This window comes from Saccopteryx leptura, chromosome 10, assembly GCF_036850995.1.
Source record: "Saccopteryx leptura isolate mSacLep1 chromosome 10, mSacLep1_pri_phased_curated, whole genome shotgun sequence".
NCBI classification, from domain to species: Eukaryota; Metazoa; Chordata; class Mammalia; order Chiroptera; family Emballonuridae; genus Saccopteryx; species Saccopteryx leptura.
In genome coordinates this window covers 9737309-9763360 of record NC_089512.1, presented here as the reverse complement: position 1 = coordinate 9763360, position 26052 = coordinate 9737309, and the positions used below count along the sequence as shown (strand labels likewise).

The following is a 26052-nucleotide window of genomic DNA, read 5'->3' as shown; positions in this document are numbered from 1 at the left end:
GGAAGGGAGTCTCACTGCCCCTGGGGCTCACTGCCCAGGGGTCTCCAGGCCGCAGCACACAGCGGGGAAGAGGGAGGCAGAGCCCAGCAGACTCTTGAGTTGAAATGCAACTGTGAGTCCGGGGAGACTTAAGGCAGCTGGAGTTCATGGGACTCCGGCAAATCTTTATAAAACCTGTATTTGATAAAGGACTTGTATCCCAAATAGATTAGAAATTCCCATAACTCAGCAAAGAAAAAGAAGGGGGAAAAAATTTGAACAGACACCTCACTGAAGAAGATAGGGATCATTAGTCACTGGAGAGAAACTATAGAGATGCCGCTATGTACCTACTAGAATGAGTAAAAGTTCGAAGACTGTCGTCCCAAGGATGTGGACAGATAGGAACTCTGATGAACTGCTGGTGGGACTGGAAGATGGTAGAACTTCTTTGGGAAACTGGCTGTTTCTTAAGTTCGATGTACACCCACCCTAAGACCCAGCTGTTGCACTCCCAGGGCTTTACCCAGGAGAAAGGAAATGTGTCCACGCAGATGCTTGTACACAAGCAGCTTTGTTTGTAACAGCCCCAGACTGGAAACAGTCCAGATGCCCACCAGCAGGTAGGTAGATAAAGCAGTTGTGGTCCCACCTTACAATGGAGTACTACTCAGCAATGAAAAAGAACAAACTCTTGGTACATGCAGTAACATAGGTGAATCTCAAAATAATCATGCTGACTGAAAGCACACAGGTAAAAAAAAAAAAGGCCCTGGAGAAGCGCCCATCCGCTTCTCCACCTCTCCCCCTCTCCTTCCTCTCTGTCTCTCTCTTCCCCTCCCGCAGCCAAGGCTCCATTGGAGCAAAGATGGCCCGGGCGCTGGGGATGGCTCCTTGGCCTCTGCCCTTGGCCAGAGCTAGAGTGGCTCTGGTCGCAACAGAGCGACGCCCCGGAGGGGCAGAGCATCGCCCCCTGGTGGGCGTGCCGGGTGGATCCTGGTCGGGCGCATGCGGGAGTCTGTCTGACCGTCTCTCCCTGTTTCCAGCTTCAGAAAAATACAAAAAAAAAAAAAATGAGTTCTTTTTCTTGACCCTCCCAACAGTCTGACCTTCAGCAGCTTATAGCATCTGTCCTTCTAGAACTTGAGTTTCAGAAAGGGGTATTGGCTGCAGCTCCTTTTCTGGAAGAAAATTCCCAGCCAGGAGTCTGGTAGGTGCATTATTTCCTAGAACATGAAACTGACTTTGATTTTTTTTTTTCCCCTACTGAAGGAGGAATGAATCTATTTCCTGCCCACACGGTTCTTTTCTGTCCATTTACCACAGACCGCAAGGACAAAATAGTTTCCTACTTACGTGGCTTCTTATGGGACCGTCCTCACCCTGTGACTGGTGGTCCTTCCTTGCTTTGTGTCTGTGGGAGGTCGTTGGCCTGGTGAGAAAGGACAGCAGCAGCCCGAAGGGCCGATCGAATGGACTAGGAGATGGGGGGCGAGGTTGAAGTCAGTAGGTCACAGCCCTCGGATGGAGAGGAAGCCAGAAGACAGGGTCGCTCCGCTGGCTGCCGGGAGGGGAGCGAGGCCTGAAGTCGAGAGAGAGGAGCAGGAAGCCCGGGAGGCGTGGCAGTGTCCGTGTCCGCGTGAGGACACTGGTCATCCTGCCGCTGGCTTTGTGAGCAGGAGTGAGGCAGCCGCTCTGATCTTATTCCCCTAACCCGAACAAGATGAGTTCACATCTTCGTTGTGAGTCGACAGCATCCCACGGACTCACGAGCTTTTCCTGTCGGCCTTCCTCCTGGCTGAGCCGTCTTGAGGGCTGGTCCTCTTCCTGCGGTCACCTGTAAACCAGGCCCTTGACCCCAGGCTCCTCTGCTCTTTGCAGTATCGTTTGTACCGGGGATTCGGCGAAGAGGCCACGGTGATCAGCAGGGAGGAAGTGGTGTTGCTCTCGGGTGGTTTTGTTCCTGTTGGTGAGCAGTTAGAATCATGCTGCTCTGACGTTCCGTCTGGTCTGCTTGCTTTGAGCGTGCTTCGGTCACTGTCGGAAAAACCAGGCTTGTTGTTTGGTGTCCAGGTTCAGAGTCAGGTCAACCAGGGCACTTGGGACCGGGGGGGGGGGGGGGCTGGAAGTAGTAGAGCTCGGGACCACCACATAGAATAATTAACACCACGCCATTGCTTGATGTTTGATATTTTCAGGAGCATTCTCCCCCACCATTGCATTTGGGTTTTTTGTTTTGTTTTGTGTTTTACAGGGACAGAGAGTCAGAGAGAGGGATAGACAGGGACAGACAGACAGGAACGGAGAGAGATGAGAAGCATCAATCACTAGTTTTTCATTGTGACACCTTAGTTGTTCATTGATTGCTTTCTCATATGTGCTTTGACCATGGGCCTTCAGCAGACCGAGTAACCCCTTGCTCAAGCCAGCGACCTTGGGTCCAACTAAGCTGGTGAGCTTGGCTCAAACCAGATGAGCCCGCGCTCAAGCTGGCGACCTCAGGGTCTCAAACCTGGGTCCTTCCGCATCCCAGTCCAACGCTCTATCCACTGCACCACCGCCTGGTCAGGCCCACTATTGCATTTGAATCGTGCAGATGGCCATGTAGTGGGTTTCTGTTTTTACCTGTTTGTTGAGGGCATACTAAGTGCACTTTGTCAGTGGCTGGGGCGTTCAGAGATGAATAAGACTGAATCTCTGTAAAAGGTACTTACCTGGGGGGGGGGGGGTGGCGGCCATGAGAACCCCAGGTACGGGGTGGGGAGGGGAGAGGACGGCTGTATGTGGAGCTACATAGGAAGTGATTCAACTCAACAGCTCTTCACTGAACACTTGCCCAGGCCACAGCCCAGGTGTGGCCCCCGTCCTGCAGGTGCAGTTTGCTAGCGGAGGCACGCAGATGCCCAGGAGACCCGGGACCTGCCGCCAGCACGGTAGGTGCCTCTCCAGTGGCACACACGTCAAGGCCATCGCTTTCACTTCCCCACGCTCCCAGACGTCGGACACCCCAGCGGCCCCACCTGGCCCAGCCTGCTTCAGTGACCAGTCTTCCGTGTCCCAGCAGCAGCTGCTGTCTCCTCTGGTTTCTAGAGGGGTGGGCCTGCTGAGAGAGCCCTGCAGGGGAGTGGCCACGACGGGAGCCCGCCGTCTTCACCTTAGCTTCCCTGCGGACTGTCACAGCTCCCAGCCTGTGCAGAACTGAAGGTTTCCCGACTTAAGAGCAGCCTACGTTGTAGATGAAATTCTTAGAGAAAAAGAAATGCTGATGCCTCTGAATTCCTTGACATTTTCCATTTCATAGCGATGGGGGCACTCTATGAACTTCACTGCTTGCTCGGTACAGAAATACCAGCTCCCAGTAGTCTCAGCCTACACGCATGCACACACCACACTTGCACACACACGTGCACCCACACACACACCGGCCTTTCATAGTGATTAAAGAGAAGGTGGAAGGGAAGGGCCTTGGAACTTTCTGCAGTGTTGGGAATGCTCTCTGTCTTGACTTGAGTTTGTGTTACAGGAGGCATTTGCCAAAACCCATTGGTTGGTAGACTTATCATTTGTGTATTTGACTATTTGTGAACTTTATCTTGAGAAAAATAATGGTAAGGAAATAGTGAACTCTAGTGAATAATTTGCAGGTGGAAGAGTTCAGGTAAAGTGGATGACCGTCTGCAACTTACTTTGAAATGCATCAAAAGTAAGATGGATTATTGGATTGGTTGATATTAACAGTGATAGAATTAGGGTGGGGGGTGTGTGTGTGTGTGTGTGTGTGTGTGTGTGTGTGTGTGTGTGTGGTCCCTGTGTGATTCTTTCGACTTTTCTGCATTGTGTTCTACAAACTGTGCTCTCTAGAGTTTTCCATGAGCAGATCCCCCCAAGAGCTGGTTTCCTGGGGGTCCCATACAGTTCCTACACAGATGGCTCACCTGGTTCCTCGAGGAGTTTGGTGGAGCGGCTGGAGGCCCCTGGGCTCCGTGTGTTCTCTGTGGACCTGTTGTGGTTGGCACGAGTGCATTTCACGAAGCATGTGTTGGCTTGGACTTCCCCTGAAGATGGTGGTTTGTCAGCCTGCGGCGACAGGAACTCTGAAGCGCAAGGCTTTCAACTCCGGGGCCAGAAAGGAAGGGGATTTTCAGCCTGAGCCCCTGATGACCAAGTATGAGAGCTGGTTACCTGCTGGGTGCCGGGGGAGCTCTAGTCCTATATGTGTGTGTATATAGAATTGGTTTTTCAAAAATTTTAACATTATACTGTGTATTTAAACATATTCAAACTTTTTTTGACTTTTTTTGAGACGGCTTTTTTTTTTTTTTTTTAGCAATAAAGCAATGCCTGCTCTTACAAGAATTACTTTTATTTATTATTGATTTTAAAGAGGGGGAGGAAGAGAGAGAGGAAGAGGGAGAGAGATACAGAAACATTGATTTCTTGTTCCACTTATTTATTTATTCATTCATTGATTGATTCTTATATGTCCCCTGACCAAGGATTGAACCCACTGCCTTGGAGCAGTGGGACAACGCTCTAACCAACTGAACTACCTGGCCAGGGCACGAGTCACTGCAAAGAAGTATAAAACCAGCCATAAATTTACAATCTAAAGAAATCCTTCCTTGCATTTTGGTGTATTTCCCTGAATCTTTTTAAAAGTATCTTGCATTATTTACATAATTGTGATGTTTCTCATTTGACCATAATGGGGGGGGGGCCTTTGTAAGAGGGACTCCAGGGCCCCCTTTCTGTGCCTGGGCTAGGGTAGCACAGCTTCTGATTGGTCCAGACGGAGAGACTTCGGGCTGATGCACAGGGTGACATCCAGGGGGCCTGGAACGTGTCAGAGCTCACTTTATGCTGACGCTACTTCTTTTGGAGCGCAATGACATTATTATCATCCTTTTTATTTGTGTGCCTGTTTATGCAGCCTTTGTCAATGAAGGGCCCTGTGCTGAGCACTCTTCATGTGCCTCTCACAGTAACCTTGAAAGGGGGCTACCGTCACCCCATTGTATGGATCACAGTAGATGGTGGTGTCAAATTCAAGACCAGGTGTTTCAGTAGACATGTTGTAGTTGAGGCAGATGAACTCGTCAGAACTTTTGGTTTGCAAAGCAGCCTTTACTGCTGTTCCTGCAAACATGCAAGGCAGTGGGGGACAAACCTCTTTGTCCTCATTAAGAGGTGATGCTCAGAGAACTTACTGGATTATTAACTTGAGCCGTGTGGGAAGTGAGTGGGAGGGAAGCTACAGGTTAGAGCCTGGCTCTTCGGCTTCTGGTTCACCAGAAGTTCAAAAACGTTGCCTCAGAGCCTGAGAGCCGGAGGGGTGGGGGGAGATCCGAAGGACTTGAAGGGACAGAAGGTGGGCGCAGGGTGCCAGGCAGGGGAGCGCATGAGCAAGACTAAGAGCTGAGACCCTAGGGCAGTGGTTCTCAAAGTGTGCGCCCTAGAAGATTTCCAGGTGCGCCCTATGGTATTCCAGAGAAATATGTGCCTGTTGGGGACCAAAAAACCAACAGGGTTTTTGGAGTTTAGATTTTGGGGGGACAGAGGTATGGGCAATAGGCTGTAAGCTGACAGTCTGCCCAACCCCCCACCTCACTTGCCTGATTAGATTGCAAAAGGCTGTTAAGCTGTGGTGCTGGATTGTTGACACTACCCCCCCATGTTCCCCAGAAAGACTGGAAGCCAGTTTCTTCTATCCTTTGTTTGGTGTAAAGTTAAGATGATATGTATGGTGGGGGTTTTCTGCACTCAACACAATTAAGAGTAAAAAGGGAATTCTTCCATGTATTGAATAGGAAATGAGAGTTTGCCTTTCAAATATATGCCCAAACATTGAAGAAATCGCTAGGACACATCAGGCTCATGTTTCTCATAAACACAAGAATGAAAAAACTTAACACATTTAAGCCGGGACCTGCCGAATTTACTAAATCTTACTAAGAATGCATCTATATATATAAAAAGATAACTTTTTTGTCATTTTAAAATTTTTTTTAACCCCTCTTTTTTATGAATTCTAAAAAGCATAACAAAAAATATAACAAAAATGTTTTTTAATGTCAGATTAACTTTAATTATGTCATATTTATTTCATTTAATTAACATAAAAGCACGCTTGGACTTTATTTTTTTTTCTTTAATATTTGACTTAATTATTATAACATATTTCTCAGAAATTTGTATATAGTGAGCCTATAATTACTCGTAGGATTTTAAATGTGCCCTGACTTCAAAATGTTTGAGAACCACTGCCCTAGGGGCTAGGGACTTGCGTTTCGAGTTGAGGGGCCAGGTGATGGGGGTAGGGGGAGAGCACCTGTTTGCAGTCTGATGGACCTGGGGCTGGGGGCTTGATACTTCTGTAAAGAGAGAGGAGAGCGAATCCTCGCTGGTGCTCCCACTGAGAACTAAAGGGAATCATTGAGCTGAAACATTGCAACCTGCAGGCTTGGCATAGTGTGATCGTGGTGCTGTGTTTTGGGCATTGTCCTCCAGACTGTGGGAGACTCGGAGAGCTTTGTGCTGACACCGGGGAGGCCGGCCGGCCAGAGTGAAGGCCAGCGGGCGGAGCGGGGGGCCCGGTGCCCAGCTGGTGGCTGGTCCCTGCTGCTGGAAGACGCCCGGCTGGTGGCTGGTCCCTGCTGCTGGAAGACGCCCGGCTGGTGGCTGGTCCCTGCTGCTGGAAGGCGCCCGGCTGGTGGCTGGTCCCTGCGGCTGGAAGGCGCCCGGCTGGTGGCTGGTCCCTGCGGCTGGAAGGCGCCCGGCTGGTGGCTGGTCCCTGCTGCTGGAAGGTGCCCGGCTGGTGGCTGGTCCCTGCTGCTGGAAGGTGCCCGGCTGGTGGCTGGTCCCTGCTGCTGGAAGGCTCCTGGCTGGTGGCTGGTCCCTGCGGCTGGAAGCACTGATCCTTGAAAGGCCGGAGGAGGGAGAGAGCGTGAGAGAGAGAGACCTTTCCGAGGAGCGACTCCTGGGGTTGGGGACGGGCCGCTTGTGGGCGGGAGTGTCTGGCTTTGTTCATCTGCTTTTCATGACTCAGTTTCCACTGTGTCCTCCCGACTCACCGGTGTGATCTTGTCCTCGCAGGTGCCTGCGTGAAATGCAGCAAAGGTGTGTTTGGGGCCGGCCAGGCCTGCCAGGCCATGGGGAACCTCTACCACGACGCCTGCTTCACCTGTGCAGCCTGCAGTAAGTGTGTGGGTGCGAGGGGGGGTGGGGTGTGGGGGGAGGGTCAGGACCGCGGGGGCCGAGAAAGGGAGGGGAGGGAGGAGCATCCATCCTGGGGACGCCGGCCCCCAGCCTCTGTGGCCCCCCCTGAAAGGACAGTGCCTTCTAGAGCAGGCTTTCCCACCACCAACGCGGGGCCCATCACGGTACGGTGACTGATCACGGAGCGTCGGGGCTTGCCTGGGATGGATTGGGCGATCAGTTGAGTGGCTTCAGCGTGATCCCTAATAACATCAAGTTTGTCATGCCTGTCAGAGGTCTGCCCATGGTCAGTTCTGTCCCCTGCAGTGGGGGCCGAAAGGTGAGGAATCAGGTGCCCCGTGTGAGGCGGGCCCTGCATGACTCTGCCTCCGGTCTTCGATCTGAAGGCTGACGTATGGTGTGGAGTGTGGGTGTGTACACGAATGCCCATGTGTGTGCACTCCGCACAAGTGGCAGCACCTACCAGCACACATGCCCGTGGGCACCTTTGTGACTGCCTGGTGACGAAAGTAGCAAATTGGGGGACCAGGCCTGTGCTCAGCTCGGCAGACTTCTCACGGACTCGATGGCGACCACAGTGGAAGGTTCTAACCCCTTTCTGGGCGTTTGCCGAGTCTGACCAAGTCACGAATTGTGCTTGTTTTATGGTCTCTACCAAAGATCAGTTTTGAGGAGCATTTTTGGAAAATGTCCCTCTGCTGTTCTCCAATTCTGTACCAAGGCCGGCAGTTGTCAGGTGAAAGGAGACACCACGACAAAGCCAGAGGGTCGGGGAGGAAGGGGTCCTACCGTCTGGCCCGGTGGTTCTCCATCCCGGCTGCTCGTGAGACTCCGCGGGGGGTTATCAGAGCCGGCGACGCCCGGCCCCGCCCACTGGGGGTCATCATTGCCAGTGATGCCCAGCCCCGCCGGGGGTCATCAGAGCCGGCGATGCCCAGCCCCGCTGGAAGTCATCAGAGCCCGCGATGCCCGGCCCCGCTGGGAGTCATCAGAGCCCGCGATGCCCGGCCCCGCTGGGGGTCATCAGAGCCAGTGATGCCCAACCCCGCCCACTGGGGGTCATCAGAGCCAGTGATGCCCAACCCCGCCCACTGGGGGTCATCAGAGCCAGTGATGCCCAACCCCGCCCACTGGGGGTCATCAGAGCCAGTGATGCCCAGCCCCGCCGGGGGTCATCAGAGCCCAGCCCCGCTGGGGGTCATCAGAGCCGGTGATGCCCGGCCCCGCCGGGGGTCTTCAGAGCTGGGGGTCTTCAGAGCTGGCGACGCCCGGCCCCGCCGGGGGGCATCAGAGCCGGCGACGCCCGGCCCCGCTGGGGGTCTTCAGAGCCGGGGGTCTTCAGAGCTGGCGACGCCCGGCCCCACCGGGGGTCTTCAGAGCCGGCGACGCCCGACCCCACCGCGACCAGCAGAATCCGATCCATGGATGGAATTTCTAGAGTGGGGCGAGTGTACAGTTCAAAGCTTCTCAGGCGACTCCAGGCGGTGACCAGGGCTGAGCACCCGGATTAGTGCCGGCTCCTCATTTTAGAAGCCTCTGGAGGGCGGGGGGGGGGGCTTGCTCTCAGCGGCCCGTGGGCTAGCCCCGGAGGGCCTCTGATTCCCTGTCTGAAGTGAACCGGGGTGTGGGCCTGCCTCTCACCTGCCCAGTCGGTCTCGATGGCCAGGCTCCGAGCCTCCCTTCAGTCCTTGCTGCCGGTTCCCATAACACATGTGCCTGAGGGTTACAGTTTGTGTGTTGATCGTTATTCACCTTCGTAGGGAAACCCGTGAAAGACTGAAATGGGCCAGCAGTCTCCGGAGCGCCCTGCGCGGAAACGCCCTTGTCTGGCTGACGGGTTCTCGGACGCCTAGGCCTTGCCTTGTCCCTGCGCCTCATCACGGTCTGCAGGTGGCACAGTCCCGACAGCAGCACACACGTTTCTCCTCCGAGACAGTGCAAACTGTGTGTGTGTGTGGGGGGGGGGGGGTTGACTGTCGCCCTGTGGGGATTGACCACTATTGATTGGTCTCACGTCTTTAGCAAGTCTGTGTCGGCGTTCCTGGTGGCCACACACGTGCGGTTCTCTGCAGTCTCCTTCTGTAACATCTCGCTGGCTCCCTCATTACCGATGAGTTCAGTTAAATCTCTGCCACATGTTCCTGTTTTACCTGGACAAGAGTTCTGGTCATACCTTCTTTTAAAAATTGTCTTTGACTTTAGGCTCCTGCTAATCAATTTCTCAATATTTGCTCCATTTCCCGGAAAAAAAAAAAAGAGAAAAAAGTAGAATCTGTTTGTCTTCCGGGCAATTATTTTAACAAAGAGAGTTGTTGGGGAAAACACTGGGAGTGAGTCAGTCGGTTCCTCCTGTGACGGCGTGACCATCCGCGGCTGAGCGCTTCGTATTAGGAGGGGCCCAGAGGCTGGAGGAAGGAGCGGCTCCGGCTGTGTGCTTGGTCCAGCCCTCAAGTGCTCTGTGGTCTGGTCTCCATCACTGCTTCCTACTAACTCATCAAGTCAAACTGAATTTCTCTTCTCCACAGCCACGTCTCCCTAGAATCTCCTCTCTGTACTCACTTTATACATTTAAATTCGGACCAGCCTTTAGGACTCAGCTCGAAAGCTGCCTCATCCAGGAAGCCTTCCCGGTTCTCCTTAGGAGAAGGAACCATTTCTCCTGAGTGTGTCATGCCCCTGCTTTCTCTCTGGGTTCTCATCTAGACTGTGACCCACACTCTCTGTGACTCTGGTGCCAGCAATCCAGGCTCCAGAGCAGAGCTGCTGACGGCAGGGAGACGGGGACTCCCTCAGAAAGCGAGCTCGAGCCTCCTGTGTGCCCTGAGGCCCGGCCTGCACCACTGTTCCTTTTGTGTATAAATAACTCAGCTTCCTGTCTTCTCGGAGGGAGTGGCCACAGTCCCCAGCGTGTCTGAGCAGCTTCTGGTGGACACTGGAAGTGTGTGCCTGTCTGAGTGACCATTGCTGCCCTGTGACTGCTCGCAGCAGGAGGCCCAGGGAGATCTGGGCCCAGCTCTGTGGTTCTCAGGAGTGTCTGTGACCCCGGCAGGCATGGGGGGCATGGCACCGCGGGGGCTAGGCTCATGCAATCCCGCCCCTCCTCCTTGGGGGAAGAGGAAATGGGGGCGCGGAGACGGGAAGAAAGTTTCTCAGGATGGAAAACCTAGCATGGAGCTGGCACCAGGATCCGAGGCTACAAATCTGGATTAGCCTCGTACGTCCTCGTCTCCCTGATGGGTTAGTGCGCGTGCTTGTGAGTGTGCACATGGGTGTCTGTATTTTCCTGTTTCCCTGTTTCACTTATGAAAATAATCTAGCTTAAAACACTCTAGAGATACATTTCTGTAACTGCGCGCGCACACATACACGCGTGAGTACACACTCACTTCTCGGATTGTATCGATAATTTATTAAAACAAAACTCTGGGCCTGACCTGTGGTTGGAGAAGTGGTTTCGTGGCAGTGACAGGCACCCCGGAGGGGGTTAGGAAGATGCACTGACAGCCTCCCATCCTCCTGGGTCCTGGGCGGGGCCGTCCCTCTGGGGTGGGGGTGTGCACTCCAGGGCACCCCGGGGCGGCTCCGCACTGCTGACGAGAAGCAACGACTCGTGCAGCTCGTGTTTAGTTGCGAGAACAGCGTGACAGTCACCAAGACAACTTTGGAGGCAGAGGCTGTTGTGTTATTGTAACACAGGTGTTCTCAGTTGAATTTTCCCTTCTAGGCTTTGTCCAAATTTATTCAAATTTGTCCATAAATTTTTCAAAGTTTTTAGAATCATTATCATAGCGAGTAAAGGTGTCGTATATGTTCTGATTTACTCTTTTCTCATAAACGCACCTGGGCCTCTGCCGTCTTCACAATGATCATTTGAACCGTTACTTGGTAACGAGCGGCGGCGGCGGTGGCGGCCCAGCGTTTGTGGCATCAGCGCGTCCCCAGCCTGTCGGTGGCCGCCCACAGCCCTGGCGAGTGTCCCTGCGCACGCATTCTTACCCCCCTCTGCTGAATTGTGTCCTTGGTGTTTGTTCCCAGAAGTAGCTTCAGGGTGCCGTGTGTGGGCGTTTCTGTGGTTTGTTCGAGTTCCTTCCCTCTTGACATGCTCCTTGAGCAGCATGTGTTTGGTTGCCATGGAGATGTGTGCTGTGGGTATCTCCCCCAACAGGCGCTGCCTACGCAAGTGGCCGTGCCCCCAACCGGACTCTCGGCACACCGAGGAGCGGAAGGGAGGGTCAGTGGGGGGGGCACAGCCGTGGCTGGCAGCCACCGGGCGTCAAGTGGCCTGTCTGAGGGGACGCTGGCGCCCATCTGTGGCTTCAGAGGGGTGGATGAGGAGGGAAAAGTGTGCTGGACTGGTGGGGTCAAGTGGCGTTCCCGTCGGCACCTTCTGGAAATGACTTTGAGGGACAAAGAAGGCGAGGCTCTGTGTCCTCACACCAAGGCAGCTGCAGGTCCAGAAAAATAAGATTTTGTTCATTTTGTAAAGATGAACCTAACTCCATCCTGGAGCCGGGGGAACCTGGTTCCCGTGTCACGGCTTATTCGTGACGCTGTCGGTGTTGTGTGAGGTGGAAAGTGATGGGCTAGATAAGAGAGTCCAGTGCTTTCCTCCCCCGGGGCTCATGGGACCTGGGGTGCCCAGGTCCTGGCAGTGGGGGTTAGGGGGCAGCGGTCCGGGGTGATGGGAATTGTGCCCAGTGCCATCCTGCACTCAGAGGAAGGCCACCCAGGGCCAGATAGGGGACAGTGCTGTGATGTGCAAGCCAAGGCCAGAACTGGTGACTTTCAGTTTCCCAGGTGGGGGTAACCGGTGACCTGTCAGCCGTGCCTGAGGGGAAAAACAACAGCAAAATTAAGAAGGCATGTCATTGGCCTGACCTGTGGTGGCGCAGTGGATCAAGCGTCGACCTGGAAATGCTGAGGTCGCTGGTTCAAAACCCTGGGCTTGCTTGGGAAAGGCACATATGGGAGTTGATGCTTCCTGCTCCTCCCCCTGTTCTCTCTCTCTCTCTCTCTCTCCCCCCCTCTCTCTAATAAAAATGAATAAATAAAATCTAAAAAAAAAAAAAGAAAAAAAGAAGGCATGTCATTGCTCATTTCCCCGTCCGAAAGCCAAACATTCATGCCTGTGTAGAATTGTGAATGGATTTTCTAGTGCAGTCTCACACGTTTAGACCCAGTGGGCGGGGTGTGTGTGTGTGTCTGTGTAAGGGACAAACTCCCTGGATCTGAAACAATAGAGTGCCATTCCACTCCCCCAGGTAAATGTAACAAGTAGGAAAGAGGCCAGCATGTGGGGCAGAGGTTCTGGCGAACCAGTCCGTGTCCGAGACTCACCCTCTGGGCAGCTGTGAAGTGCAGGAGGCTTCCGGTTGGCTACTTTGTTCTTCTTACCAAGTCTCAGTCCCACCTCTGAAACCCTGTGTACCTTGATCGTTGACTTTGGAAATGCTCAGTCTGCACGAGCGGAGCCTGAATTAGGGAGGTCTTCCTTAATTCATGGCAGGTTTTCTCAAAACAGTCATCACCATATTTATAAATATAGTAAGGCCTCCCTTAATGTCATCGATCTGTTCTAAGACTCGAAGCAAAATGAGGTATAGCTAAATCAGTTTCACCATCAGCTAGTTGACAGAAACGAGGGTGAGGTTCCCAAGACACCTCCTCAATGTTGCAGCGAAGTGACGTTATAGAAACTACATCATCATTTATAGGGGAGCTTTCTAGCGCGCTGCCAGCCTGACCCCACACCGACCCCCCGCCCGCGGAAGCTCCCTGAATCCTGTAACAATCCTGTGAGTTCGGCATTGTCGTCACCCTCATTTTACAGGTGAGCAGACCGTGGTTTGGGGAGTTCAGTGATTGGCTACGTGGTGGTTAAGTACAGTGGTCGGCACTCGAGCCCAGGACTGTGTGGACTGACAGCCCTTGCTGTCAGCCACTCTCTGTATACACACACACTCTCTCAGTACCTTTAGCTGAGAGAGAATGTGTGCTGCAGACAGGGGCTGGGTCTGGATACGGGGTCTTGCCCCGACGTCTCAGGTCCAGCTGCAGACGGGGGGCTGTCTGATAACAAAGTCTGGGTTTTCGGATGCTCCCTGATTGTGAATGCAGAAATACTGCCGGGGACCCGGAGGCGGGGACCTAGAACTCCATAGCGGCTGCACCCGTAGCAGAGAAATGGGATGAGGACTTTGATCAGAAATCTCTTCCGTCTTAAGGCCTTTGATCCCTGAATTTCTGGGCCGCGGAGTCATCCCAATGTTTCCCATCGTATTCAGTATTTATGCATGAGCCAAATGAGTCAGCTGGATCTAAGGAAGAAGCTGAAGATCAAGAATGTGAGTCAAGAAGAGTGGGCAGATCCTAAAGGAAATCAGTGGGCGAAGGAGAAATCAGGAAACAACCAGAACAGACCGCTGGGCTAAGGGCCGTGCGGGTCGGCAGAGAGCAGAGGGCAGCTTCTCCTTGGCGTGCTATCAAAGGCTCTCCCCGGTCCGCCTCTAGCGAAGAGTTCTGCTGGGAGCCCTGGAATTGGGACCGGACTTGGTTTCTTCGGGCCGACTTTGTGGACTCAACCAGAGGCCACGGAGTTCCTGACATAGAAGAACATTAGATTCTTTGTGCTGGTGACACATTGACCAAGTTGGGTTTTTGAACTTGATTGTACCTGTAACTCCAGTGTAACTATGGCATCAGTTGCCACACCTACGTTCCAAGCACACGCTTGGTTTTGGGTAGAAGTCTGCTTTCCTTTCCTTCAGTAATCCCAGAGCAGGGATGAGAACTGGTTGGACCCAATGTGTCACCTGTTCCCCCACCTCTCAGAGGAGAATGGAGAGTGTACCACGATGCCAGGGGGCACTACACCCTAATTAGCACGAAGGTGTTACACTGGGTGCTTCATCTGAGAGCCAGGATCCTGGACTTAGGGACGGAGATCTTTTCTGGAGGTCTGGACTTTATTCTGACATCATAGACACTGCTTGGGTCTCCTTGGCTCTCTTAAATGTTCTATCTCTCTTAAATTTCTGTCCCAACTCTGGTCATATGATGGTTAATTTTATGTGTCAGTTTGAGGAGCCATGGGGTACCCAGACACCTGATCAAACATTATTCTAGGTGTGTCTCTCTGTGAGGATGTTTCTAGATGAGATTAACAATTGGGGCATTGAACCTGATCAGGTGGTGGCTCAATGGATAGAGTGTCGACCAGGGATGCTATGGTTCCTGGTTTGAAATCCTGGGGTCGCCAGCTTGAGCACAGGCTCCATGGCTTGAGCATGGGTGCGCCAGCTTGAGCACAGGGTCACTGGCTTGTCTGCAGGATCTTCTACATGATCCCAAGGTCACTCACTGGCTTGGACCCAAAGGTCACTGGCTTGAAGCCCAAGGTCGCTGACTTGAGCACCGGATCATCAATATCTTCCCACGATCACTCACTGGCTTGCGCCCAAGGGTCACTGGCTTGCACCCAAGGGTCACTGGCTTGAAGCCCAAAGTCACTGGCTTGAGCAAGAGGTCACTGGCTCAGTTTGAGCCCTCCAGTAAAGGCACATATGAGAAGCAATCAGTGAACAACTAAAGTGAAGCAACAACGGGTTGATGCTTCTCATCTCTCTCCTCCTTTTCTCTCCCTTCCTGTCTCTCTCAAATTAAAAAAAAAAAAAAAAAAAAAAAAAAAAATATATATATATATATATATATATATATATATATATATATATATACTGAATAAAGCAGATTGCCCTTCCAAATGGATGGCTCTCATCCTTCCAGTTGAAGACCTGAATACCACAGAATGGTTCACCTTCCCACGAGTGAGAAGATTGGACCTGGGACATCTGTTTTTTTCCTGCCTTTATACTAGAACGACACCATCAGCTCTCTTGGGCTTCCAGCTTGCTGACTGCCGATCTTGGGACCTGTGATCCTCTATAATTATGTGAGCCAATAAACCCATCTGTGTATACACACACACACACACACGCACACACCCTGTTAGTTCTGTTCCCTGGAGAACCCTGACTAATACAGGCCCTTTCATCTTCCTTCTCCTTTACTTTCCCTTCCCTCCTCACTTCCTCTCTCTCTCGTGTTTCCTCACCGACTATTGCTTTTACTCCCCCAGTTTCCATCGGGGCTTCTGGGCCTCTGGTGCCGGTTGTAACATCAGCCAGCGTCCATGGAGCAGCTGCTCTGTCTCCTCACGCCCCCCCCCCCTCGCCTCCCAGCCACACTCCACAAGAAGAGGTGGAGTCTCAGGGAGGCGGCACAGCTGGTACATGGGGCACTGGGGTCCCAACTCAGTAGTTCTTGGTGGCCTGCCACGTGCGTTCCTGCCATCGCGCCCACGGTCCTCACCCTTTACTGTGCGTTGGCCACAGTCACGAGGGGCCTTTTGGAATGCAGATGCCTGGCTGCACCTGCAGAGATCCTGACCCCCGAAGTCTAGAGAGCAGAGCCCAGGTGCGTGCATCGTGGTGAGCGTCCCAGGGGCCTGACGCGGCCTGGGAACGTGGCCGTGACCTGCAGCGGCCTCTCCGCCCAGTGCCCCGTACCTGCATTTCGCCTGCAGGCCTCTGGCTGCTTCTCTGAACTCCAGACTCACAGGAGTCCATACGGCAGCCAACGCCCCATGTGGCTGTGAAGCACTTGAAGTGTGGGCAGTGTGACCGAATAGTTGACATTTTAACTTTATCTCGCTTTAATTAAAGTTTCAATTGAAATAGCCACATGTGCCGAGTGCCTGCTGTGTTGGACAGTTGCAGTAAAGTCTCTGTTTCTAAACCCAAGTTCACTTATTTATGAGAAATAATCAGTGAAGTTGATTATTTTTAGTGTCTTATACATCGCAAAGGTAATATAGTCGCATTGTAAGATACATATAGGGGAGAAGAAAGTCTCTCAGAAATCCATGCCAGAACGAAAGGACTACTTTCACAATTTCTTCTTTCTGTAGTACACATATCTGCTGCTGGTAAATTCTTTCAGATTTTGAATGTCTGAGTTCATCTTTATTTCACCTTTGATTTTTTTTTTTTTTTTTTTTTTTTTTTACAGAGACAGAGAGAGAGTCAGAGAGAGGGATAGACAGAGACAGACAGACAGGAACAGAGAGAGATGAGAAGCATCAATCATTAGTTTTTCATTGCGACACCGTAGTTGTTCATTGATTGCTTTCTCATATGTGCCTTGACCGCGGGCCTTCAGCAGACCGAGTAACCCCTTGCTCGAGCCAGCGACCTTGGGTCCAAGCTGGTGAGCTTTTGCTCAAACCAGATGAGCCTGTGCTCAAGCTGGCAACCTCGGGGTCTCGAACTTGGGTCCTCGGCATTCCAGTCCTACACTCTATCCACTGCGCCACCGCCTGGTCAGGCTCACCTTTGATTTTAAAAGGTATTTTTTGTTGGGTTATAGAATTCTAGGTTGATAGTTCTTTTCTTTTAATTTATTTTTCAAACTATAAGAGAAAGTTTAGAAAGTCACAGAGGTGGGAGTGAGCCGTAGAGAAACAGGCTCAGGGAACAAGTCAGAGACAGAAGGAAGGTTCTGGAAGGTCAGGAGAGAGAGGCAGGAAAAGGCGCCTGGGGCCAGGGCTGGGGAAAGACGTGGGTGTGCTCCCTACAGAGAGCCCCTCTTAATTTAAATGGTGTTGTTCCACTGTTGTTTTTTTGAGAGTGGGAGGGAGAGACAGACAGACAGGAAGGGAAGGAGATGAGAAGCATCAACATGTAGTTGCCTGATTTTAGTTGTCCATTGATTGCTTCTCATACGTGCCTTGAGAAGGGGTGGGGGCTCCAGCCTATCCAGTGACCCCTTGCTCAAGCCAGTGACCTTGGACTCAAGCCAGCAACCTTGGGCTTCAAGCCAGTGTGACCTTTGGGCTCAAGCCAGCGACCGTGGAGTCATGTCTTTGATCCCACACTCAAGCCAATGAGTCTGCACTCAAGCTGGCGACCTCGGGGTTTCGAACCTGGGTCCTCAGCATCTCAGGCTCACGCTCTATCCACTGCACCACCACCCTGTCAGGCAAACCTCACATTTTTACTTTTGAGGGAGATATTTTGGATACTGAAATTTGTGGTGAGGTCTTACAGGTAAGGATCGATAACTTTTCCAGAATAGATGTGTCACTTCCATTTCTAGAGAAGGAGAATGGGGAATGTGGCCGGTTGGTGCAGTGGTCAGATGAGATGCTGACTGTGACACCCTCCGCGGCTGGCGTCTGTCACATCAGCCTTGCTAGCTTTCAGCTGCAGGCGCCCCGAAGGCAGAGATAAAATATTCATTCGCTGTGTCTATGAGAAGTGGCTTTTCCAGGGCATTCTTAATGAGTCTGGACATTTGTTAGTCAATATTTTATAAACTCAAAGAGCAACTTTGGTGACTGTTCTCTGAAGCTCGGGAAAACACTGACTGCTGTGCTTCGGGCATGCGCATGGCTAGCTGTTTCCTGGGGCAGGGAACTCCTCTGCCCAGAGCGGGATGATTCTTCCGAAACTAGGATCTTCAAGACGTCACGCTGTCGCGCCCTCTCCCTCCACTGGCGTTGTGTTTGAGGCTGCGTTTTCAGGGGTGGGCGAGGTCTCGGCACCTTTGTTTGACCGAGATGGATCTCACCAAGTGGCAGTGCTGGGGCAGAGCCCGGCCTCGGTGGTTCTCCGAGCGCGGTCCCTGGGCCCGTACCCGCGGCGCCACCCGGGAGAGGCAGATAGATCCTCAGCGCCTCCCAGACCTGCCGAGTCAGAATCTCTGGGGCTGGGACCCCGAAATCTGTGTTTTCACAGACCCGCCAGCTGGCTGGGAAGCGTGCTGAGGTTTGAGAACCGCTGGCCTCGGACTTTAGTGCTCAGCCCTCTACCGTTCCACTTTGTCCACGGTCTCTGAGCACTGGTGCCATGGCTGGCTCACCTTGGTGTCCCCGCCATCATGCATGTGCTGCTGTAGGGAGTAAGGACAGGGAGACTTGTCCCCACTCGACTCCCGTGACGTTTGATTGGGAAGGGTAAGAAATCCACCTTCTTCCGCCTGGTTTGAGAGAGGTTTCTTCTGGGACAAAGAGATAGTGTGTATGTGTGGCAGGAAGTGTGGTGACTTTGACCTGGGTGTCAATCCTAGTTCTGCTACCTTGGTTTTAGCCAATAGGCAAAGGGGCCCGGCTGATGTGTAGGCGTTGCGCACAGCGACAAGTGGATTGAACTGCCCGAAGTGCGGGTCACATTATTGCAGGATTTAGGAAGTGACCGCGGCCAGCCTCTTCTACTGGCCAGCTTGCAGCTCTCCGTGGGCTGTTCTGCGCCAGCCCGTCCTGGTCCTGGCTGTGGGGCCACCTAGCGGTGGTCGGCTGTCCTCGCTTATATGGCCGTGAGGACGGCCTGGGTCCCGCTCTCGAAAGGAACTCTCAGGACAGTGGCTGTGATTCCAGGAGTTTCCAGGTTAGTTAGCATCTGTTTCATGGGCCAGATCTGCAGTGATCACTTTCCCTCTGCCGCCCTGCTCCTCAGGACGCGGTTGCTTGCTGTTTTTCTTGCTGACGGCACCTTTCCACCGTCGTGCCTATGGGAGAAGCTAGGAGCCCGTCACCAGTCATTTTATACCCATGTGTGTGCCACTGCAAGAGATTTTTACAGAATTGTCAAGATAATTAAGTGAGACATAATGTAGGTAAAGTGCCCAGTAAATAGAAAGTGCTTCGGAAATGGAAATTTCCCTTCTCCATTCCCTGGTAGGAGGAAACTGGGTTCCACATACCGGTGTGCACTCAACACGGGGGTGGGGGGCGTCTCATGGCACTGTGGGACAAGCATGCACTCAGAGTCACACCGGCCTGGGTCCCCGCCCCGCCCTGCCCACTCACTCCTGGGCCAGCCTCTCTGAGCCTGAAACTTTACCAAATGCAGACGATAGCGTTTAACTCGTGAGTATTGTGTTTTATATGAAGGGAAAAGGAAAACCCAGAGAGTTGGGAGCAGTGCTGGGCTGTCATCTCCAGTGATTCCAAAGAAGAGCCCACTCCCGCCTCCTGGCTGCTCCGTGATGTTGGCATGGGGTGGACTTCCTTTCTGCCTCCCTGTCTGCCTCCCTGAAACCCAGAGAGGTGCCAGGGAGTGATGTGCGGACTTCTCTGTAAGAGGCATGTGGTGGGACAGGGACAGAAAGGGGTGCTAATGATGCAGTAACGTGGGACAGTGTTTTTAAACATTTAAAATATATATATATATATTTTTAAATAAACAGAAGTTTAAATGCAGTACTTGAAACATTGAAGGCAGTCAACAGATGTCAGCTTCTTTTCTTCCATTGAAAAATACAAACTAAAAAATTTGGATGTGGGATTTGGTGTCTAAACTGAAGTAGAAACTGGAGTTTGCATCCTCCAGCGTGGACCAAGGTCCCACCCTCTTGGGTCTGTGGGGGAGTCCTCAGTGTTTTGGGGGGGGTTTTGGAATAAAGGAAAAGCAGATGTACCCTCTAAGCCCCTTCCCTGGCCTCTGGACATGGGACTTTTCCCTGGGGACAGGAAGCGAGAAGGTTTGTTTAGCCAGCTTGGCAATTTTTTAAATGACGAAATTTAAAAGTTTGTTATTAAAAGTTTGAGGAGGTACAGGAAAGTATAAAGAAGCAAAGAAATGTGAACACCCCTCAACCCCTGTCACACCCCTCACCTCCTGGGATGCCCATGTGTAAGTCTAATTCAGAGGCGCTGTCAGTCTTGGGCACATTTCTTTTTCCAGTCATGTTTCTTTGAATTTCTTCTTTGCATAGTTGAAGCTCACAATTTTTAAATCTCTTTTATTTTTCGTATTATTACATCAGGGTTTTCTTTTAAGAATTAAAAATGTACTTTTTAGATTACAAATACGTAATTCTGGAACATTTTAATGGAGAAATGTATGAAGCAAAAAGTGAAAATTCCTCTCATATCCTCTCCTAGCATTCCTAATATTACAAAAAAATTTCAAATATTGAAATGTATAAAGTAGTAAGTGAAACTTCCCTTTAATACAACCTATTGGTACTACATAATATTATGTAGGTTTTTAAAAAAATGTATAAAATAGAAAGTGGAGTTTTCCTATAATACCATCTACCAGTAGTGACCACTATTGGTGTGAGTGTGCAATCCTCCAGGTGTTTGCTTGCTTTTGCTGTCGGGAGTCTGTGTGTGCACATGTGTGTGTGTGAGTGTGAGTTACTAAAATGGAATTGTAGTATCAATACAGTTGTCCAGCTGGCTTTTTCCACTTCCTGCCGTATTTTGAGTATCTTTCTATAGTATAAGCATTTGCTAGTATCACTGAAACACTTACTTGAATGGTATTTTAAATGACTGTATAATATTCCAACATTTAAATATGCTCTGTTTTATGCAGTCATTTCTCTAAGGCTGCCAATTTAGATCTAAGTAAATATTTATTCACATTTCAGATTCTTTCTCTAAGCTAAGTCCTGCACTGCCCTGCTGAGTCAGAGATAAACATTTTTAAAAGTTTCTTTTCCAAACAGAGTTTGTCATTTTACACTACTCAGTAGCTTACAGAAATATGCAGCGGCTGCAATCACAGATGACTGTCATCACTTAAAAAATTTTTTTTTGTTGTTGATATCGTAAGTGAGAAAGCTCTTGTTTAATCTGTGTTCCTTAGAATACGAGAGGGTTCAAAGCTCTGGCAAGTTTAATGATCCTCCTTGATGATTTTTTGGAACAGAAGAAATCTGCCTTCTATTAAAACAAAATTAATTCCCAGCTTAGATTCCTTGGAACTTCCTGGGCCCATTCTTAGGCCCAGAGCTGGGTGTCTGCCCCATTAGGCCAGAAGCCTCACCTCTCTAGGAAGTCCTGTGCAGGTTTTTAAGCGGCCTCCTGACTCCCTCTAGTGGCCCCACCGGCAGGTGCAGCCTCACCTCCTTTCTCAACATCCCTGTGGGAAAATCCTAGAATGGAGGAAGTAATTAAAATTAACGTCCATGGCTGTCAGGGGGTTCTGTTAGTGAACCTTGAAATCACTTAGTTGTGAGCACTCATGTTGTTACCTTAGGTTAGCAGCGTCAGGAAATACTTGTGAAGGTTCTAGAACCTTGTAGAAGTGAGGGTAACTAACTTTCAGGGAAGGACAGGAAAAAAAGTTTGGAGCGCTAAAGACTTGTAGCCTTCTAACATATGTTCCACTGTAGTTTTCATACTCTTCACTCCATTACAATTTGTGGTGGGATCGAACATCTTTTAAAATGGTTAGAGGCCCTGGCCAGTCAGCTCAGTGATAGAGTGTCGGCCCAGCATGTGGAAGTCCCAGGTTTGATTCCCAATCAGGGCACACAGGAGAAGCGACCATCTGCTTCTGCACAACCCCCTTTTTCTCTCTTTCTTCTCCTCCCGCAGCCATGGCTCGAATGGTTTGCGCAAGTTGGCTCCAGGCGCTGAGGATGGCACCATGGCCTTGCCTCAGGGGCTAAAATAGCTCGGTTGCCGAGCAACAGAGCAGTGGCTCCAGATGGGCAGAGCATCACCTATTAGGGGGCTTACTGGGTGGATCCCGGTTGGGGCACAAGCAGGAGTCTGTCTCCCCCCCCCCCCACCCCCACCCCCACCCCCGCTTCTCACTTAATAAACAAATAAATAAATAAGTAAATAAATAAAATGGTTAGGATTTAACAGGCTTTCTCTTCTTTGCACTCTCCCTTCCTATCCTTTGCCCATTTTTTCCATTGGGTTACTTGTCTTTGTCTTATCAGTCGTTGGTGTGTTTTTATGTTTTTTGTTACTAGTACCTTGTTATATGGGTTGCAGGCATCTTCTGATCCCTGGTCTTGCCTTTTATTTCTTCAACTTGGCATTTATTGTCCTCGGTCAGACCACTGGCAAACCCTCCTACTGTCTAAGCTGAAATTACGTTATATCCTCAAGGAGTGTAGCATATATTCAGAGTATCCAAAAGTCTACAGGAACCAATCAGAGGGTTGGGGAGACACTGAGACAAGAGTCGGTCTGGCAGCAACAAGCACCACACAAAGGAGGGTCTACCCAGGCCAGGAGAAGGACGGGGCCTTCCTGAGAGGTGGTTGTACAGAGTCAGAAGAGCGGATGGTCAGCCTGCGAGTCTACGTCCCTAATCTCCAGCTGGGTTCCAGCCTCCCAGCCTGCATTCACGCTCACCTGGCCAGGGGGCGCTCTTCTGCCTCCTCTGTCTGCTGGCTCTCTCCACGGGGCCTCTGGTCCACCCGCCTCACCCTCTTTCTCTGCCTTCCTGCTGAGAAGCAGTTTTTCAACAGTTTTGTCTGTCAAACTTTGTGTTTGTTGTTTTATGTCAAACAGAAGTTTAGATTTTTATCATGTCATGTTTATCAGTCTTTACTTTTATAACATGTGCTTTTTTTATGTCTTACCTAAGAAATCCTTTTCCATGCCAACGTCAGAGACAGTTGCCGGTAGTTTGTTTTTTTTTTATCTCACAAAGTTCAAATTTATTTAATCCCATCGTTTCTTGCAATCTATCTTTTGTAGTTAAATTTGCTTCCTTTTCTGTGGCTTTTCCTCTGCGTGGTGACTTTTAGGGTCCTCGCCAAGGTCCAGCAAGTCCACGCTGACAGTCTCTGCTCCGTCAACCTGTGCTCTGCCTGCTCTGGGGACACTCAGTGGGTTTCTTTGTGTCTCTAGCATGGTTAGTATTTGTAACATTGGTGTCTTCGGTTTCATGTGTGGACCCTGGCTCCAGGGGTTGGTGACTTCGGTTTCATGTGTGGACCCTGGCTCCAGGGGTTGGTGACTTCGGTTTCATGTGTGGACCCTGGCTCCAGGGGTTGGTGACTTCGGTTTCATGTGTGGACCCTGGCTCCAGGGGTTGGTGACTTCGGTTTCATGTGTGGACCCTGGCTCCAGGGGTTGGTGACTTCGGTTTCATGTGTGGACCCTGGCTCCAGGGGTTGGTGACTTCGGTTTCATGTGTGGACCCTGGCTCCAGGGGTTGGTGACTTCGGTTTCATGTGTGGACCCTGGCTCCAGGGGTTGGTGACTTCGGTTTCATGTGTGGACCCTGGCTCCAGGGGTTGGTGACTTCGGTTTCATGTGTGGACCCTGGCTCCAGGGGTTGGTGACTTCGGTTTCATATGTGGACCCTGGCTCCAGGGGTTGGTGACTTCGGTTTCATGTTGTAGACCCTGGCTCCAGGGGTTGGTGACTTCGGTTTCATGTGTGGACCCTGGCTCCAGGGGGTTGGTGACTTCGGTTTCATGTGTGGACCCTGGCTCCAGGGGGTTGGTGACTTCGGTTTCATGTTGTGGACCCTGGCTCCAGGGGTTGGTGACTTCGGTTTCATGTGTGGACCCTGGCTCCAGGGGTTGGTGACTTCGGTTTCATGTGTGGACCCTGGCTCCAGGGGTTGGTGACTTCGGTTTCATGTGTGGACCCTGGCTCCAGGGGTTGGTGACTTCGGTTTCATGTGTGGACCCTGGCTCCAGGGGGTTGGTGACTTCGGTTTCATGTGTGGACCCTGGCTCCAGGGGGTTGGTGACTTCGGTTTCATGTTGTAGACCCTGGCTCCAGGGGTTGGTGACTTCGGTTTCATGTTGTAGACCCTGGCTCCAGGGGTTGGTGACTTCGGTTTCATGTGTGGACCCTGGCTCCAGGGGGTTGGTGACTTCGGTTTCATGTGTGGACCCTGGCTCCAGGGGTTGGTGACTTCGGTTTCATGTGTGGACCCTGGCTCCAGGGGTTGGTGACTTCGGTTTCATGTGTGGACCCTGGCTCCAGGGGTTGGTGACTTTGGTTTCATGTGTGGACCCTGGCTCCAGGGGTTGGTGACTTCGGTTTCATGTGTGGACCCTGGCTCCAGGGGTTGGTGACTTCGGTTTCATGTGTGGACCCTGGCTCCAGGGGTTGGTGACTTCGGTTTCATGTGTGGACCCTGGCTCCAGGGGTTGGTGACTTCGGTTTCATGTGTGGACCCTGACTCCAGGGGTTGGTTCCACTAGTGTTCAGAATCCCTTCAGTTTCTGAAATCCCCATGGAGTCTGCTGGGTATGTTTTGCGCCTGGCATTGGAAATACGCCCGGAGCTGGGCATCCTACTGAGGTACGGGCCCAGGCTCTCCCGCGGGGTGCTCCTGCTTACCTTGAGCACGTGGCCCATTGTGGGTTGATTTTTTTCCATACGGGATCAAAGGAACTGATGATCTGAGTTATCCTGGTCAGTGTCTGGCTTTGTGAAGACTAAAGCTATAGCTAAGGAGTCAGGGTGCTTTGAGTTCTTCCCGCGCCTGCCCTCCCCATTTAGATCACACGAAAACAAGAAAAATCAGTATTCTTCCAACCATGGGTATTTTCTATAGTTCCAATGAAAAAAATGTCTGAAAATAATAAGAAGAAAAAAAGACTCGACCAATTCATAGGACTGTCCTGATCGGCTGTCACCAGCGTCCCCTGGAGAACCCGTCAAAGGGGATGGTCCCAAACACCTGCGTGAAAGAGCAGCCTCACAAGAGACTGTTGCCGGCCACCCTGTCACCACATCTCGCTGGCTTCCCGGCCAGATGTCTCTCCTCAGCCTGCCCACTGCCAAGGGCTGCCAGCAGCTTTCAGTAACCAGAAACTTGGCGACCGTTGGCATTTCTTGCGTGTTTATTCCGGCCCGGAGAGAGCCTGCCCGCCTCCCCTCTCCGTCCGCTGCGCAGTACGTGTTCTTCTCACCTCGCCTTGTGTCTTTCCGCAGGCCGGAAGCTGAGGGGAAAGGCCTTTTATTTCGTCAATGGCAAGGTGTTCTGTGAGGAAGACTTCCTGGTGAGTGTCCTAACTGGGGTCGGGCCGGGAGAGGAGGGTGGTCCCCCCCCCCCGCCATCCCCGGCCTCGGTGGGAGGCTGCGCCCTGCTCCAGATGGGGGTCCTGCCTCTCCTTCTGCGGGGACCGTGTTACCGAGGCGAAGGGAAAGCCACAGAGCTTTGTGCTGTGAAAGGACTTGAGGGTCCCTTGGCCTGTCCTCCTGTTGCTCCACCATTCCTGCTTACTCCGCCGCCCACCCCCAGAAAACCTTCGGGCTGAGGCAGGCCTTCCTTCCCCCTCGCTCTGCCTGCTCGCCAAGGGAATGCAGCCTCGCCCATGCCCGGACAGCCCACCTGTGTGCCAGTGACCCCCACTTCCGACCTCCAACCCCGGCAGCACCCCTGAGGCCGGCAGCAGGACAGTCCCCAGGCCGTCCCCCGACTCCTCCCACTGCACATGCCTAGAACAGAGACGTCACCTGGCCTTGGGTCCTACATCTCAGAACTGTGTCCTGGTTTCCTCCTTGTCCCCTCCTCCTTCCTGTCTGCCCCAGAATGCAGCCAAGCACTGAGCCTTGTGCCACCATGTCCTCCCTGGGCCTGCTTAGCTCTCGATGTCAGTATGGCCCCGCCGGGCCGGCCTGATGACCTCCACACCCTGCCTGTCCACCTCGCCTGCCCGGCCCCGCGTCCCCCGGGCTCGGAGCATGCTCGGAACGCTCTCGGGAGAGGGAGCTGGACTGAGCCTGTGTGTCAGGGCTGAGGAATGCGAGGCCCGGAGGTGGCCGGGCCGCTTCCTTGTGCAGGTGCGGATGGATTCACCGTGGCTCGTGTCGGACAGCACAGACGAGCAAACCCACACTGCCTTAAGCGAGAAGGAAGTTCGTTCTAGCGATGCCCTCAGAAGTTACTTTCTTTTTTTTTTTTTTTAATATGTAATTCTTTTTTTTTTTTATTTTTTATTTTTTATTTTATTTATTCATTTTAGAGAGGAGAGAGAAAGGAAGAGAGAGAGACAGAGAGGGGGAGAGAGAGGAGAGAGAGACAGAGAGAGAAAGTGGGGAGGAGCTGGAAGCATCAACTCCCATATGTGCCTTGACCA

At 51.9% G+C, this 26052-nt stretch overlaps 1 protein-coding gene across 1 annotated transcript in view; it reads left to right on the top strand.

The window, feature by feature from the left end:
• The window catches only part of LIMD1 (LIM domain containing 1), a 57391-nt gene that overhangs the window by 21542 nt on the left and 9797 nt on the right, over nucleotides 1-26052 (top strand). Inside the window, exons 2-3 of the mRNA XM_066352119.1 lie at nucleotides 7072-7173; nucleotides 24905-24972. Coding sequence (XP_066208216.1) covers nucleotides 7072-7173; nucleotides 24905-24972 — 170 coding nt within the window. The remainder of the gene's footprint in view (nucleotides 1-7071; nucleotides 7174-24904; nucleotides 24973-26052) is intronic.